This window comes from Oxyura jamaicensis, chromosome 13 (genome assembly GCF_011077185.1).
Source record: "Oxyura jamaicensis isolate SHBP4307 breed ruddy duck chromosome 13, BPBGC_Ojam_1.0, whole genome shotgun sequence".
In the NCBI taxonomy this organism is placed as follows: Eukaryota; Metazoa; Chordata; class Aves; order Anseriformes; family Anatidae; genus Oxyura; species Oxyura jamaicensis.
The window spans coordinates 1549819-1566984 of NC_048905.1; the positions used below are offsets into that span (position 1 = coordinate 1549819).

The 17166-nt window shown below is 34.9% G+C and overlaps 1 protein-coding gene across 2 annotated transcripts in view; it reads left to right on the forward strand.

Annotated features, from left to right (window-relative positions):
* Window positions 1-17166, forward strand: part of GABRG2 (gamma-aminobutyric acid type A receptor subunit gamma2) — a 71392-nt gene that overhangs the window by 51623 nt on the left and 2603 nt on the right. Inside the window, exons 7-9 of one of the 2 annotated variants that reach the window (XM_035338547.1) lie at window positions 12094-12246; window positions 14289-14494; window positions 16295-16318. In XM_035338547.1, coding sequence (XP_035194438.1) covers window positions 12094-12246; window positions 14289-14494; window positions 16295-16318 — 383 coding nt within the window. The remainder of the gene's footprint in view (window positions 1-12093; window positions 12247-14288; window positions 14495-16294; window positions 16319-17166) is intronic. The other variant, XM_035338548.1, reaches the window with a different exon arrangement.

Consider the following 17166-nt stretch of genomic DNA (forward strand, 5'->3'; position numbering starts at 1 on the left):
TTTTTTTTTTTTTTTTTTTTTTTTTTTTTTTTTTTTTCCCTCCTTATTATTCTTCCATGCTAGCATAGCGGTGCTGAATACTAAAAAGCCTATGCTGGGACTGACAATTTACTTTTCTGGTATTTGCTTTATATAACAAGGAAACAGATTCAGCTACTTCTTGTTAATGCAAATGAATAAGATAAGAATTCCTACACACTCATACTGGAAAATCTTCAACAAGAATTTAGCATTAGAACATAGCATAACAAGGTCTGTGAACATCCTCTCTTCCTGCCTTTATCTTGTGGAGTATTAGGGTAAATAAAGGTTACTGAAGAATTTAATATGCCAACAAGTAGGAGTGGAAGCTGATGGAGAGGACTCCCTGAAGAACTCTGCAAGCTTTTCAACATTGAGTCTCTAAGATAAAACCACACGTTTGTAAGCAATATAGTTATCATTTTGCTATATACATATATATATATATAATATTTGCTATAATATATATATATATTATGTCAATATTCAACAGGGGGAAAAAATAGAAGTTTAAAATGAGAAATTCTAATTCAAAATTTTAATTACTTAAATTTTAATTAACCTCCAAATGTATCATTTGGTTACCATTCACCTATAGGAGTACCGTGTAAGAATCAGAAATATCAGGAAGTTCAGAATTACCATAATCATTGCAGACGCCACATTATTTAGTGGTTAGTCAGACTGTGAATATGGGCAAGACAAGGTTCAGGGATCGAGTTCTAGATGACAATGCAATAATTTAACTATCATGTGTCATCTTTAATATTCTTATTTCTTGCAAGCCCTAGTATATGAGGGTCTATATTCTTTTCCAAAATTCTGTTACATGAACTTTTCATTATCATCTGTAGATATTACCTTGCTTTCATGTTGTACAAATACTTTTTTTAAAGCATTTCAACTTGATCTTTTTGGCAGCTCTGAAATGAACATAGCAAAACTGAAAAGTTAGATTTTTTCTATCATAAGAAAAAAATAATGGAGAAATGAAGAAAGTTTCAGACCTATCCTAATAATATTAATTGACTGGCTTGTATTTTAAATGCTAGCATTTCTGATTTTATTTCATTTTGTGTCTTTGCATGAAAAATTGTCATATAATAGACATAAGTAGACAAAAAATATAAATCATATTATGCAATGACTTCAAATAATAATTTTTCTCCCTCAGCCACTCCCATTAAATATTTTCACTTAAGTTCAGAGCAGAATCTGTCAGATGTTGAAGTATATACTGCACAAGTGTTCCAAAACCTCCATGACAGGAAAGATGTGCTGGAAGAAGAGAAATGGTTGTCCTACAGCCCTACAGTTGTTCATGGAAAGACTTGAGACTAGACCTAAGATATCTTGCCTGCTGCTTCAGTGTCCTAACCAATAATCCACCCTGCTTCTTTGAGATATTTTTGGGCTACGTTGTCTTTCAAGCAGTCAATTTCTTTTTTAATATGTATCGGTGTTGGCTTCTTGTGCTCAAAGTCATCTTCTTTTATGACTGAGCTGCCCGAGCTCTCTGAAGCCCCCCCTGACATTTGGTAGCTGATCACACTGAGCTCTGAAGTAAGTTGCTTTTGATCTGGGCTACTTTTGCTTCTTGATGTTGTGCCTTGCGGTGTCTCACAGCTGGGTGAGTTTTAGTCTTTTCTTGGTTACATATATTGGTTTCCTGGGGGGTTAAAACTAAATATGTGCTGATGGAACCTTCTAAAATATTTAAAGAAAGCCAAAAATAAATGAAATTAAGATCCTAAAATAAATATAGTGCTGAAAGTTGAGCAATAAATCATGTTGCTTTCCTCCCAGCATCCCCTGGGCTCTTTGTTTATCATACTGTCTTTCTAGTGATCTGCCTGTGCATTCAGTGGAAGGAAGATGCTGGTGTTCAAGTGGCACTTTCTTTTATAAATATTTATTTTGCTGCGAGGGGGTTAAGACAGAACCCCCTCGCAGCAAATGGTTTTCACCCCCTGTGAAAACCATAGCTTCCCTGCAGAACTTTGCCTCCATGCAGTCATGCCTTTTCTCCTCTAGAAAGGAAGTAGAAGAAAACATCAAGTTTTATTGCAGCCTGAGGTTATGTAACACTGTCTCTTGGCTCTGAAAATAACTGGAAACATTAAGACAAAAGATTAAATGTACAGTATCCTCAAATTCCTCTTCTGTTCTCTCAGAACGAAAGGCCTTCAGAAGAATTCCAGGATGACCTTTGCCACACAAGACAATTTAGAAAGATGTAAAAGCAAATCCAAGCAGTACTGTTGTATGAGCTGCATTAGTCCTGTGCAGTCACTTCAGCAACCAGGACATGCACAAAGCTTGTGAAATACTGCTAATTCCAGGGAGTTTGGTAACTCATCTGTAAGTCTGTTATTTAGACTAGACATAATAAAGCATTTTTCGTCTTCTATTGTGGAGTTCATTGAATGTATCTACTTATATCTAATTTTCAACCATTCCTGAAAGATTTGCAGGAAGTCTCCAGTACCTGGAGTAGCACACATTCCCTTTTCACACAAATCCTTCACACAGTTGTCTAGAAAGTCCCAATATAGACCCACGGTAGAGTATAAACATTGTGCATTACCACCCCTTTAAAAAAAAAAAAAAAAAAAAAAAAAAAAAAAAAAAGCATCTGACAAACTGCTGAAAAATTTTAACATAAAATGTACATAGCTTTGACAATTCTTATTTCAAGCAGTTTCATAATCCTGATAGTGTGACTGATCTAAAGTACCAGGTAACTTCAGGCATTGAAGAATGGAAACAAATTAGTTACCTCCTGTATTTAAAAGCAGAGAGGATCAGATACTTCCAAACAATGGGTATACCATCTGGATACCTTGAAGTGAATGGAATATGATAAAACGTATTTCTTATTTGCTCATATCACATGATCTCACTGCATCTCAAAAAAAGAAAATTTATTATAAGACTGATAATAGCTCAAATATTCCATATGAATCAAATCCTTACTTTAAACACTTGTAGAGCCCTTAGCTATAGGTCTAATTTATTGTTATTGGTTTTGTTTTTTGAAGGGGACAGCCTTTATGTAGCTGTTCAGAAAACAGCCAGACATCCAAAAGATCCAAGGACACAGGATGCCAGCACAGAACAGCATCCCAACTGGTTGTGGTACCTGGAAATTGTGGCTCTTTGCTTTTTCATTTTCCCTAAGATATCTGATCCTGTTTTGTACCACAATAAATCAAGCAGGTTATTTAGAAACCTAACCACTTCTAACTGCCGAGAGATGGGATGCTGAGCTGGGCTGATGCTTCCTAGGGAAGAGGGGAGTGGGAAAAGGAGCAGAAGGTTCTTTAATTTGCAGATTATTTACACACTGAAGCATAATGGCTCCCTCACAGCAGCTGCAACCTATTACATCATGCTGCTGCCACATCTGAACACTAATCCTGCACACTAAAAATCCTCCAGTGTTTGATAATGCCAGTGTAGTGGCTTAGCTGCCTTCAAAGACAAACAAAAAGGATCAGTTATTTGTAATTATGTCAACTAGGAAAAAAAAAAAAAATAGGCTAGGTTCATTTTTCTTTCAGATTTGAACTATTCACATAGAGAGCCTTAAAAACATACACACTTAAGTTTACCTTCAGTCCCTCAAGACATTTCCACATATTGATATTTTTCAGCTATAAAAATATCTTAGGGTAAAGCTTATCTCTGTGAATTCAAAGGGAAGGTAGGAACAACAATAAAAGATTTTAATTACTGTCTAGCATCATTACATTCTTTCCTCCTATAATTAGAAACTAATGAGAAGTGGAACACATTCTGTCAAATGAACTGAGAAAACAGCACTTCAAGTGGAACGAGTGGCCAAGGACCAAAAAACAATCAGAACTGTTGGGCAGAAAGTCATGTCATACATAAAGAAATTTCATTTGCTTGGATAGCTATAATGATTCATCTCATTTTACAGGAGTTTTATCAGCTGGGGTTGTCATTTCGCACAAATGCAAACTAATTTCAGCTCCCCTTCCCCCTGGTCCTGGAGGAAATCAAGGTGTTTGACGTCAGATGCATTCACAGACATACACGTTGCTCTTTAAAAACAGAGGGGAAAAAAAAAAAAAAAAAAAAAAGGCAAACAAAAAAAGATCTCCTCCTGCCCTCCATCCTGATGTTCAATGTAGTTGGGATTCATCCTTTGGAATATAAATTGAAAACCAGGCTTGCAGCTATCTGAATCCCAGAGATAATCTTATATAAATGGACTACAGTACAAGCTTTGTGAAAGTCTTAAGGTTGTTTTACCCCATTACATAATCAAGCTATAATCGTAGCTTAGAAATGGATATTTAGAATTGGGATGGAAGTCACTTAGTACAGCTGCCGTGTTGGATCAGTGATGACCATGAATTGCCTTGTCCTTTACATAACACCCAGGCAGAGCAAGCGCCAGCAGTCAGGTAGAGAATGAGACTGTTTCTTAGTGCTTCAAGACTACTGCAAGCAAATATCTACAATGCCTTAGCAGATTATCTTTCTTTTTTTCTTTGCCCTAAAGGCTAAACACTCACTGTATTTTATTTCACATCATGACTTCCTATGACACAATACTGGTATTTCACTGTTAAACCTCAGAGGGAAAGAGAATGTTTTGAAAAGAGACTTAATTATTTTCTGAACCTGTCTGGCACTTATGCAGTCCAAAAATGAGTCAATGAAAGGACAAAAACTGTGAAGTAAAGTAACAATGAAAAAAGTATCTGGCAAAGGATGAGATAATGAGAAGTTGTCATGGAACAGTGTCTGATTGTGCCTTTTCCTCAGAGTCTCTTCTTTCTGGCTGTGGACTCCGATAAAACTCATAAATATCAGCTTATGATCAGCACTGTGATTAAATTTGTCTTATCTCAATGAAAATTCACTTATGTGACACTGTGATCAAAGACTTTGACCCAAATGATTTTACTATGACATATGTAAAAACATACCACGAGGAGAAGCTAATGTCAGCATCTCCTCATGTGACAAATGACCAATTTTAGAAGTTCTATTTCATTAGTACTGAACTAGGCAGACCTAAGAACATCCTGATCCAGTGGAAAGAAAAAAACATCAAAATGTGTCATTTTACATGTTATACAAGAGAGTCATTTGTGTAGGTTAAATCTGAATGCTCATAGAAAATTGTGCGTTCAGAAAGGAATATTATGATTTCCTTATATCACAGTAACAGTGCAAGACACATAATTGAACTGCAGTTTCAGGCTGACTTGCTATCCTCAACCAAAGCAAAAAATGCCAGAAAGTATTCTAAACACAGGTTCTGTCAAGGCAAGAAAAGAGATGGGGACAAAAGCCAAGTGAAGATGCATCAGAACATGTACACCAATCTTAAACTATTTACATGATTTTTCATCCAAGATTAGAGCTCTACTGTACAGCCCAAAATCTGACAAGGGTTTGAACTTTGATCTTTCAAATACATCACAATATGAGCGACCTTCCCTTTTGTCTTTTTTACTGAGATTGATTCAGAGTGAGAGCTTACCTAGAGTGCTGCTCGCAATAAGTTTACAACTACATCTCCTAGCTTAAAGGAGGTATATAGAGAATTGTTACTTTTTTAATGCTATTTCCATGTACCATGACTATAAAGAAAACACGTCTTTTCCATTAAACTACATTTTATCTGTTCATTCTTAAACAAACAAAACTAAACAAAAACAGTGTTAGCTGTGATCTCCACCAAACAGAAAATTAGACCTTTGGCCATGTTAACAGTGAGAGAGAGAGAGAACAGCGATGTTTCTATTAGTTATTTATGAGCAAAACAAAATAAATTCTGCTGCTATGGTTGTTCTTCATTAACAATTTATGCAGTTTAAACTCATTATGTGTAGCACAAAGGTGATATTACTTTGCTAATATTTCTATCATACAAGAATTAGTTATATTCTTATAAGTGATCCTGTATTAATATAGCCATAGAAGTCAGGCCATTTGAGTGGCCATATAAATCAATATGAGGAATAATCATAGAAAATTTTAAGATTCAGTTTTCCACTGGCAGACTTACAATCGTTGCTCATTTCCATTCTGAGGTGACAGTGCCCTCCTGTGGCATGATTTTTTTTTTGTTTGCATTTTTCGTATATATAGTCCATCCAGAAAGATGAACTAAAAAGGGTTTTCCATATATAACAAGTCATGTATTTATGTACCCATTTATATAAGTTAACTGAGAAAAGGTTCCATTTCTATCTATATTTTCATATGGTTTCCCAAACAATTTTTTTACAGGCTCTTGCTCTTTTCTATTTGGTTTCTATTTAAATTGAGAAAAAAAAAAAAAAAAAAAAGAAAAAACACACACACAAAAAAAAAAAAAAAAAAAAAAAAAAAAACTGGAAATCTGGACAGCTGGTGTAAGTCTGGGTCTGTATGCACCATGTGGCTGCTATTGACTGCACAAACAAAATTGTGCCTGTTACTTACTACATAAACAGTGACTTATGCTAAAGCCCAGTTGCCAGTAATTTGATCAGACCTTAAAGAACAAATTATGGCCTATATGAAAAATTCTGGGAGATTTTGGCTCATAATACCACTGTCTTTTCTGTCTTTTTTTGTTGTTGTTGTATTTTTATTTTTTTTTTTTTTTTTTATCAGTTTCAAAATGCACCTGGAAGAGGAAGAGTTCAAATTTTTAAGAGACATTATAAAGCTACTTGGTAGCAATTTTTCTGCCACTTACTGATTCGTCATCAATATTCTGGTATATAATTTGTTTTCTCCACAGATTTTTACATTTCAAGCAAGGATGAAAAGTGCTGAATTACAAATATTGTTAGAATTACTAAAACACAGCTATATTTTCATAAAATTATATGCAGGCAAAAATATTAAATGTAGTCAAATACTCCAGAAAAGTCATTTTCAGACCCTGGGATAGAATACCTCCAATTCTTGGGGTAGAAGAGCTCTTCCACTGCAGAATCAGCATGAGGCAAGGACCTCATGCTCTATATACTTTCAGCACTCAGAGAATTTCTGGAGATTTCAGGTATTGGACTGTCTAAAGGAACAAATAAGGTTTGAGAAGGAAAGAGACACTTCATTGTGTGAGCATCCATCTTTTTTTTGCTGTGCTCTTCAAGGTAGCATGTAGCCTGGTACAAAACAGGGGTAGCATGGGGCTATACAAAACTAAGTGTTATAACTTCTCAAAGGGCTTCTTATGTCTGTGAACACATTTGTTGTTTTCCAAACTGTTAATTTAGCCATGAAGTATTTTCACAGAAATGCCAACATATAAAAAGGCCAGCCCTTTGCCTAATTGAATTTACCTGTTACAAACTCCATATGTTTAACAGAAATGAAACATTCAATTTTCTCCACTCCGAAACTGACTATGAGAATGAATGGACACATATGAATAACTTGGTCAGGTGGCCAATATACAATTTCTGAAGCTTTTCTGCATTTCTTTTTATAATATAAAACTAGTGGTGTTTTAAACAAGAGAAAACAGAATCTTATAATAGTAAGGGTGAGATGATCTGGGCTGTAAGTGTTGCTACCTGAACTATAATTAAGGCACCAATTTCCTGGGATGTTAGAAAGCTGTTCTTTTCTCTACCATTTGTACTAGCTTCCAAATCACTTCTGAGCACAAATTAGAGACTTGTTTCCCCAGTACCTCACACTTTGCACAGTCACTTAAACAGGCATAAAGATAGTACTAATAGGTATAATTTCCCGTTTGCTTTGCACAGGTATAAGCAATTCCACAAGCAGGACGAAGTGAAGGATCACCCCCACTGTGCTGATTAAATCAGCCAAGTGCAGCGTACACCCCCCCAGCTACGCTTCCTGGCACGACTAATTCCTTCTATTGAACCTTTGGGACTTAGGCCAGGCCGTATGCACAGATGGTTCCTCAAATCATGAATTCCCTTCCCCTAATGTCTAACAGAGCCTGAATCAAGTATTCAAATTACTGTATTGCACAAGTACATGGAGGGAAGAGCTTAAAGTTCTCAGACTGCTTTGAGACTGTATAAATGAGAATGGCACAAGGCCCTTTGAAATACAACATTTTGTAAGGGCTTACTAAGGTCGTAATCACTGGATACTGATGTTATGTATCTCCCTTTCAAACCATATCCTATTCTAGATGTGATTTAAGGTCCATGCACTTTCTCTACATGTAACAAGGATTATTGCCAAGAGAAATCTTCAACTTTCCATTCAGAAGAGCAGCATGAGGAGGCTGTGCCTCAAGTCAGAATCCTGCCCTGCATCCCCTGATCTGAACATTATCAGCAGGAATATCCATTTAGTAGAAAATATGAGTATTTATACATACGTATAAGTATGATCTGCATAGCATTTTCCCAAGGGACTTCATTCTGGTTTAAAAATTCAAATACAAGTTACTGAAGAAATTGCTCAACTGATTATCATACCTTCACACTACGTGTATCTATCTATATATACTCACACAGATGAATAGAGGATATATGCATATTCACGTGGAGGGTAGGGGAACGATGTCTAAATATATGAAGGATGACTTGTTATGCTCTTCTACATAAGATTATTTTTTCCAAGGGCAATAGAGTATTTCTCAAAAAAAAAAAAAAAAAAAAAAAAAAAAAAAAAAAAAAACACCCTAGCTATTTTCTAGACATATACAATGATGTATACACATCATGAAATGATAAAATGGGCAGGATGATAAGATCTCTAGTGAAAGGCTAAATCCAAAATTTTCTAATTAGGGTGGCAAATATTAAGTACTTGGTTATGCTGTGTTACCAAGATACTGTCAGGTTGCATTATCGGTCATTTCTAGAAAAGTCCAAAAGTTTATCAGTCCTCCAAATAGCAATCTGGCGGTCTGAGAACCTCCCTTGCTGCGGCAGAAAAAACTGGATAAACAAGAGCCACAGCTCAGGGAAAGAGGATGAAGTAATAATGAAAAAAAATCAATTTACCAAATGAGGGCTAGTGAAGAACACTGCTAAGTATCAGCTCTGGTCATTTTTGACTAAAATAGAGTCTTAGCTTGACAGCTTCATGTAGGCACCACACCAGGAGTGAAAATGACCTCAGGCACAGAGACAACCTGAAAATAACAATGAGCATTTAAATTGGTCCCAGGTGAGGAACAGAGAAGACCATGAATAAAATCAGAAAAGAGCAAAGGTGGATAAAAATAGGGCTGGGGCAAGATTCCATTATAAGAGATAATGGTTTTAACTCATGACAAGTGGGATTAAAGCAATGTACTGCCAAGTCCATGTTCCACAGAGGACTCAATACACTTTACCATGTGTTCTATGACAACTGGTATTAGGTGATAAATTGCCTGTCTTTGGTCTTGCATTAATTTGTGTGCTTCTATAGTGTTACATATTTTATTTTTGCCAGAATGATTGTCTTATTCAAAACTGTGTAGCATCTAGAAGGCCTACTGTTACACCATTACGTCACCTGTATAAACTAGGCAACACCTAGCACCATGATTCTCTGGAGCATCCTACCACTTACTCCTGTTTTCCTTATTGCTTTATTTACAATTAGTTTAATATTACTTAAAGGCTAGAAGAGATATTCAGTACATTAAAAAATTATTGCATTGCCTCATCATGGCATTTCCTGTCATATTCTCGTTATTGAGAACAATCATCAGCACATCCAACTTCCCAAAATCCTAACCAAGCAAAGTAACGAATAAATAAAATTCCTCTGTGGTATTAACATTATTCCTTTCTTTAGTAAGATTCTCTGGAGTAAATAGCAGAATTTACTTCACAATACAACAATGTTTGCAGCTCCAGCAGGCTTTCAGATTAGAAAGCAAGATTTAATTTTAAAGAATTTACATAGCCTTAAATGCTTCTTCAGACTGGTCACCTCCATGCTGCCTGGCAAGTTATGCTGGACACTGAGGTTTTGAGTTCCTCTGATTTTACTTCTCCATTCATAGATATATTAAAGCCTATTAGAGTATATATGAGTTCTTTTGATTCCTTGAGCTTTCAGTAAAATGTTTCAGATTCTAAAAGGTATAAGAAATAAGGTCTGTAAGAATAATTCCGTGGGCTTTTTCTGCAATTTCCAGGAGCTGATAAAAAACATTTCCTGTGGATATCATTCTGGAGTGGTTTGTTGTTTTTTTGTTGGTGGTGGTGGTGGTGGTGGGTTCTAATTGTTGTTTGTTTTACATTTGCATCCATTAGGAAACAGTCCTTCCATAAAAGTAACTGCAATGACATTAGTGAGAGATGAACAAAATCTAGAACAATTGCATTACTTTTAAGTTTTGGAACATGTTAGTAGAGATGTACTATTTCTAAACATAATCGGTTAAGATGTCCAGTGTTTAAAAACAAAACAAACAAACAAAAAATAAAAATAAACCATTGTATTCCTTTATATGCAAAACACTTCCACCTGGACTGTCCAGTTTGTGTAGCAAATGCTCTGTCAGGAAATTGCAGTTGCTCTGAGTAAATGGAGTGTCCTCACAGAATCACATAATACTAGGGATTGGAAACATGTCATTGAGCTAATAGAGAATTCAAAGTAATGTCTCACTGATGATGAATGCACCAAGGCCTTAACAGGTTAGTAACATTTTAAAGCTCTTATGTATTATATTTGAATATATGTATATATCAAATAATATATAAAAAGTTGTAAAATATTACTGTGATAGCTTAAATATGCAAAAAAACTACTTGTATTAAGGGAAAAATCCAAGCAAATCTCCATGGAGCCAAGATAATCTGCATAAGGTTTTCTAGAGAAAACACAGTAAAACAGTGTTTGTGAAAATGTTCTATAAAATGAAAGGACTAAAGCTACTCTCTCGCTCTGTATACATATCTATATTTGCGTATTATTTGCATCAGCATTTGACTGGAGTTGCATACGGTGTTACTGAGCACAGAGGCTCTACATAAGCCTTTGCAGAACACCCTGGTCTATGTTGGCTGGATTTATCTACTGAATTTTTCAGCACAGGTTTCAGCTGAGTTTTGGATGTGGCTCTAACACCTCTGAGTGACAGCTTTGGCTTCTGTAATAGAACCTGATATTTTTTGAGCAAAAGATCCTCCAAGGCAAGAGTGCTAAAAGCACCAAAAAGACCTGTCCAAGTACAAGACAAAAAATGTGGACAAAATATAGGAAAGAAGTAGTTACCTAGGATCCAATATATCTGCTCAGCTACTCCACAAGACAGTCTATAGCATTTACAACTTGAGAAAAAGAAGTAAAAGCAGAGAGAAAACAGCCAAATTTTATTTCAATTCTGAGCTTATCTTTTGTAACTTTTTACATTCTCATATATGTTTGGGTTTATATTTCACATTTTTCTTCTGGTACTTGTCTCATTAAAGTAATGTAACAACGCTGCACATGAAAACAGCCTTTTCTTTGAGACTTTGCTTTGAAGTAATACAACTACTGCTTTGAGTTATCTCTACCATAATATGCCTGGAAGAAATAATACCTTACAAATTTTAAATACCAATTATTAAAATTGTGCATATGAAGGTGAACAAATAAAAAATAATTCCCCAAATTGATGAAATAGTCACTTTCTAGAAAATTAACAGATGATCCACAGAGATGAAGAATGAGTCTCGCTTCAGTTTTATGGCTGAGGTTTATTGTACATGAAGGACAAACATTAGATTATCTGTGAATTAAGGGGATAATCAGACAACACCTAATTGTTAAAGCTGGTTGCTTATGTTCAATCAGATCGCCTTGTAAATCACACCTACACCATTTGCTTTTTTTAGTTTCTGATTTTCTTATAATAATAACAAATTATAAATCAGTTAATCCCTGGGAGGGGACCATCCAGGCATCTCCACGTTATGATGAGTGACATGGTAAGGAAGAAGCCTGCTGTGCTATGTACGCAAGGGAGATTACCCTTGCAATCTGACATTGAAGTTACATGTATGACTTACATACGCTTCAGACATAGAATGGGAAAGACCTACCTAGCACCTAGAAATTCTATGACTTCCTTTTAAACGTATTATCCTATCTCAGTATGTTTTTATTTTACAGGAGACTATGTAGTCATGTCTGTTTACTTTAACCTGAGCAGGAGAATGGGTTATTTCACTATTCAGACCTACATTCCCTGCACGCTTATTGTTGTTCTGTCCTGGGTCTCTTTCTGGATTAACAAGGATGCAGTTCCAGCCAGAACATCACTGGGTGAGTTGGTTTACTTTCCTGCTTTTGTTCAAGCATTATGATGTTCAGTTAACACATCTATAGAGGTTTCTAAATATAAAAGACACTTATTGATGTCACTTAATGATGACGAGTTCTTGATGTCACTTAATGATGACAAGTTCTCATCATTTAGAGAGATGTAATCATTTCCAAGGAACAACTTAAAGCATATTTCTCTCTCTTCCATTTTACTATGGCAGAACCTAACTAGGAGTATTGTAGATTGACTCTAATAAAAGCTTTTGCTCCTTTTCTGATAACATTAGTATTATATAAACAGCAAAACATTTCTGGATTAGGCACAACAATGCATTAGCTTTACTTGCTCTACTTCTATACCATAGTGGCTAGCAACACAAATGAAATAAATGCCAAGAATAAAACAATCTCTGTGTGACAGTTCAGAAGGAATGTAATACCTGACTTCTACTTCAGGGACCAAAAGTCAAATGTAGCCTTCAGACCACAAAATCTACTGAATTTGGTGGTATCTAAAATCCTATACATGTCAATGTAACATGCCATTAATCAGAAATAGCAGTTTCTACACAGTTAGCATGTTGTTACACAAATAAACTAAGAGCAACCAAATTCACTTGCTTGTACAAATCAGCTGGATCTGTAAGAATTAACAACGTGGAAACCTGACTGTGGAGACAGGTAAAAACACTCGATTTTCTATTTCTCAATTAAAGCCACACAAATAGAAATCATTTTAGTTTTTCCTTTTGCAGTTATATTTCTTCATAGAAATGCAGCAAAGAGCACTGGATTACAAAATAAAGGACAGCATTTTGCTTAAAGAGCTCCCTTGAAAGAAACCAGAGGAATAGAGAAGCAGTGGCCCCCGTAACAAAAATGTTTTAAATGTTTTATTGCCTTTTCACACTAAAACAAGGTCATAAAATCAGCTTTAAAAAAGTAGATAATTAATGAATGCATTCAGCTCTTTTTGTTTAGATGTACAATACAGATTGGTCACTGTTAAGAATTAGTCTCTTCATACCTCTGAGGAGGTGAAGTCAGTGGTTATGAAATTTGCCCTAAAAATTGTGATGGATTTTAAATGTTCTGATGCATTTTTAATGTTCTTCACATGACAGTACAGGGAATAATGTTCTGAAAGGAGAAGGGAGGGTGAGACATGTCATAGTAGCTCTCAGTTATAGACTACAATCGCTTACAAAGGCCAGAAGAAACACTCCTCTGGCACTGTGAGAAATCTGACCTCACAGCATGGCAGTTACAAAGAGCCCTGAGAGACTCTCCCATCCAGCTTTATTTACAAATCACTTAAATAACCAGCAGCAAAGAATGTGTGTGGGAATTTCGGGCTAGCATCTTTTGCATACATTTAGAATGCATTTGAATGAGGAGAAAGGAAACAGTCTTCTTTCTTTATGTGGCACACATGCAGACATATACAACAACCTCTCCTAATTTTTCATCTTGGTTACAAGCTTTCTTAAGAATTTTTGTTAATTTCTGTCTCATATAATGGCTGTAAATGTGTTTCTTACTGGCACTGTCCATGAAACCTGACAGCATGGAAAGTTTTAGATGGACCTTGAGAATAAAATGAAGAATGAACTGAAGTGATAGACCTATTTCTATTGTCTGCTATGACTTTTCACTCTGACAGTTCTCTTCTTTCTATTTAAGTAGACAAGCACACAAACCCTAAAACTCAATTTCTTAGTTAAAACTAAACTAAGGATGCCTAAAACCTAAACTACATAAATAAATAAATGAATAAATAAAATTCTTAGAACCAGAATCTATCTAATGAATGTATTTTGCAGGGCAGCACTCTCAGTGACTATGCAAAAATGATTCACACTCCCTGTTAATCCTTGAAGCTCTCACTTGTATCCACATTTCATTGCTTGGGATGTGCTGTTTGACATTTTTGCTGTATGTCAGAACTCCAGGCATCCTTCAGAAACAGTCAGAGACAACTGGCAAAGGTGGTTTGTTACAGGAACAAATAACATTTCTGTTGATTTCTGTCTATTTACCAGGCATTACAACTGTCCTGACAATGACCACCTTAAGTACAATTGCTCGTAAATCTCTTCCAAAAGTCTCCTATGTGACAGCAATGGATCTTTTTGTATCGGTCTGCTTTATTTTTGTTTTCTCTGCGCTGGTGGAATACGGAACTTTGCATTACTTCGTCAGCAACAGAAAGCCAAGCAAGGATAAAGACAAAAAGAAGAAAAATCCAGTATGTATCTTTTTACCAGCAAGGTATAAAATTCAACTAGGTTTACATCCCTCTTCACACCTGTACTTTCATTTGAGAGTTTGCTATTACATGTATACTCTTCTTTTGTACTATTAGGAATAAAAACATTCACCTTGATAATGAAAAACTCATATATTAGTTGTATGGATGCCAGAGAAACTAATTTCTTAGAATAAGGGCCTTTTTAGCCAAATTATTCTGCAAATCATAACTATCACCCAAACCCTTATTTATGTTATAGAAAGAGCTCTTGCTGTGACCTTTATGGAAGAACTGTCAGCTTTTCTGTTTTAGCTTTAGTAATATTCTCTGCCATTAACTTATGTCTGTATTATTGATGTCATTCTGTTTTTCTTATTATCAGGACTACATTTAATCTTTTATATTCAACCTATTGACTGTGCTTTTTTCTAATTCCCCCTTAAGCATCTGTTTCCTTTTAATTGTTTCCTTATCTTCTTTTTCTTGTATTTTCTCCCCTCTTCATCTATTTCTCTCTCTTTGAAGGGGATTTGGCAACAGTTTGCAATATTACTTATACTTTTTTTTTTTTTTTAATTATTATTATTGTGTAGCATGCACCCATATAATAGCCACGGTGAAAAAAAAAATATTCTGGAAATACCCTCAGTAGAGGTCTGAGATCTTTCCCAGATAGGTAGAAATATGTGCTTGTCTTGTCCAGGACAGACTTCAACCCATTGCAAAAGGCAAGAAAATGTGTTGTCTAGAACCTGTGAGGTGAAAAAAATTAGTGTAAAATACTAGAGGGAATAAAAAGTAACCCAATCTTCTTCGAAAAAGCCAAATATACCTCTGCAAAATATGAAGGACACAATAGTTTTATATTAATTAAGAATATTTTCAAATCTATTTCAGACATCTAGGGAAAAAATGAAACCAATTGGATTTGCTCTGCTAAAATCTTCGAGGACTTAAGATATTCTCTCTTAGTTATAATATATTGCAAATATAAATAAAAACAAAATATATCAAAGTCCCTTTTATTATATGTTATTTTTATAATATCACCCTTAGAAGCTTTTTGAGAAAGTCTCTAAAAAAGAATACCAGATGTACACTGTAGTGGATAAACAGTCACCAAAACATCCATAATGGAATAATTTTCACCTTACTTTCAATTTGGATTTCATCATAAGCTCTCTTTTGGTCAAAAGAAATAAGCACTTCTGGAGAGTGACACATTCTGGCCTGGCTCAGGTTGAAATAAATTGCTGTTCATGTGCACCTATCTTTTCCAAATGCAAAAGGGCAAAGATTAACTCAAAATGAGTTAGAGATTGTTCTTTACGTTACTTATCTGTGACCATCTAGGGACAAACAGAAATATAATAGATGCTCAAATCCTAAACCCAGAATCTAGAAATCTTAAGAGTAGAGTCTTCAGCACCCAGTCTGCAGGTAAAGAGATTTTTTTTCTAGAACTTGCATTCAGAAATTGTGATCAGTTTCCTCTTTTAAAACAGTTCAACATAAAAGATTGGAATCTACCGGGAATATGAAAAGATCAAATGAAGTTTGATGTTCTGTCTTTGGCCCAGATGTAGCTACAAGTCAGTGACAAGACAAAAATGTGGGGTTTTATATCATAGATACTTGCTGAAATGGCTATTACCCCAACCTTTCTATATATTTAGTTCTTTTTAACTATGTTTTAGAAACATATTTTTAATTTACATTATTGTTTTCTCTTTCTTTTTTCTTTCTTTAATTTAAAACAAAATCCTCTGATTCTCTTTTCTGTCTACAAAATGAAAGCTTCTTCGGATGTTTTCCTTCAAGGTATAAAGTTTTTTGGAATGGAAATTCACTGCATGCAACTGCTGAATTTAACTATTAGAACTTACATGAGAGTGCTATTGTTTGTTTGTTTTTAATTAGACATCCATTCTACTCAAGGCAACTTCCTAATTAAGTAGAATGATTATGTATTTCTAAATAATATGTAGAGTTGATTCAGCAGCCCAAATACTGATTCACTATGGTTTTGAACTTACCCTAAGTTCAAGAGTGACCAATATTATTGGATCGCATGAATTAAGAGAGTTTAATGTGTTGAAAACATTTCTGCTCGTCTCTTACTCAATTGCCCATGGGATCCAATGCCACCAGCTACACCAGAAACCTGCACTACACCCTTTTAGAACTCAGCTCTGATCCCTCTGTTTAACCTTTGCTATTTATCTTCAAATTATAAAACCAAATCTTGTCTGATGTTGACCTGAACAAAAGTCATTGCCATCATCAAATGCTGTTTCTTATGAAAAAAAAAAAAAAAAGTCAGAGTTTTGAAAGGGTTTAAGATGCATATGTTTATTAATGCTGCCACTGGATCAACACATTCTTAGCAAATTAGCATATATATCTGTATTCTACATCTAGAACTTATCTTCATTCAGAAATGCAGAGATTTTGTCCAAAAATATAAAAAAATACTAATTGAAAGCCAAGAAATTTACATACTCATGGAATCAAATTATTGTAATTTTACCCTAATATCTATCACCAGTAAATTGTAAGACTTTTCATACTAGTGTTCACCAACTGCTTAATCATACTTTAAATGTTTAATTTGCTCAATTCATTCCAAATATATGTATATGTATACTTACCACATAAAATCAGGAACA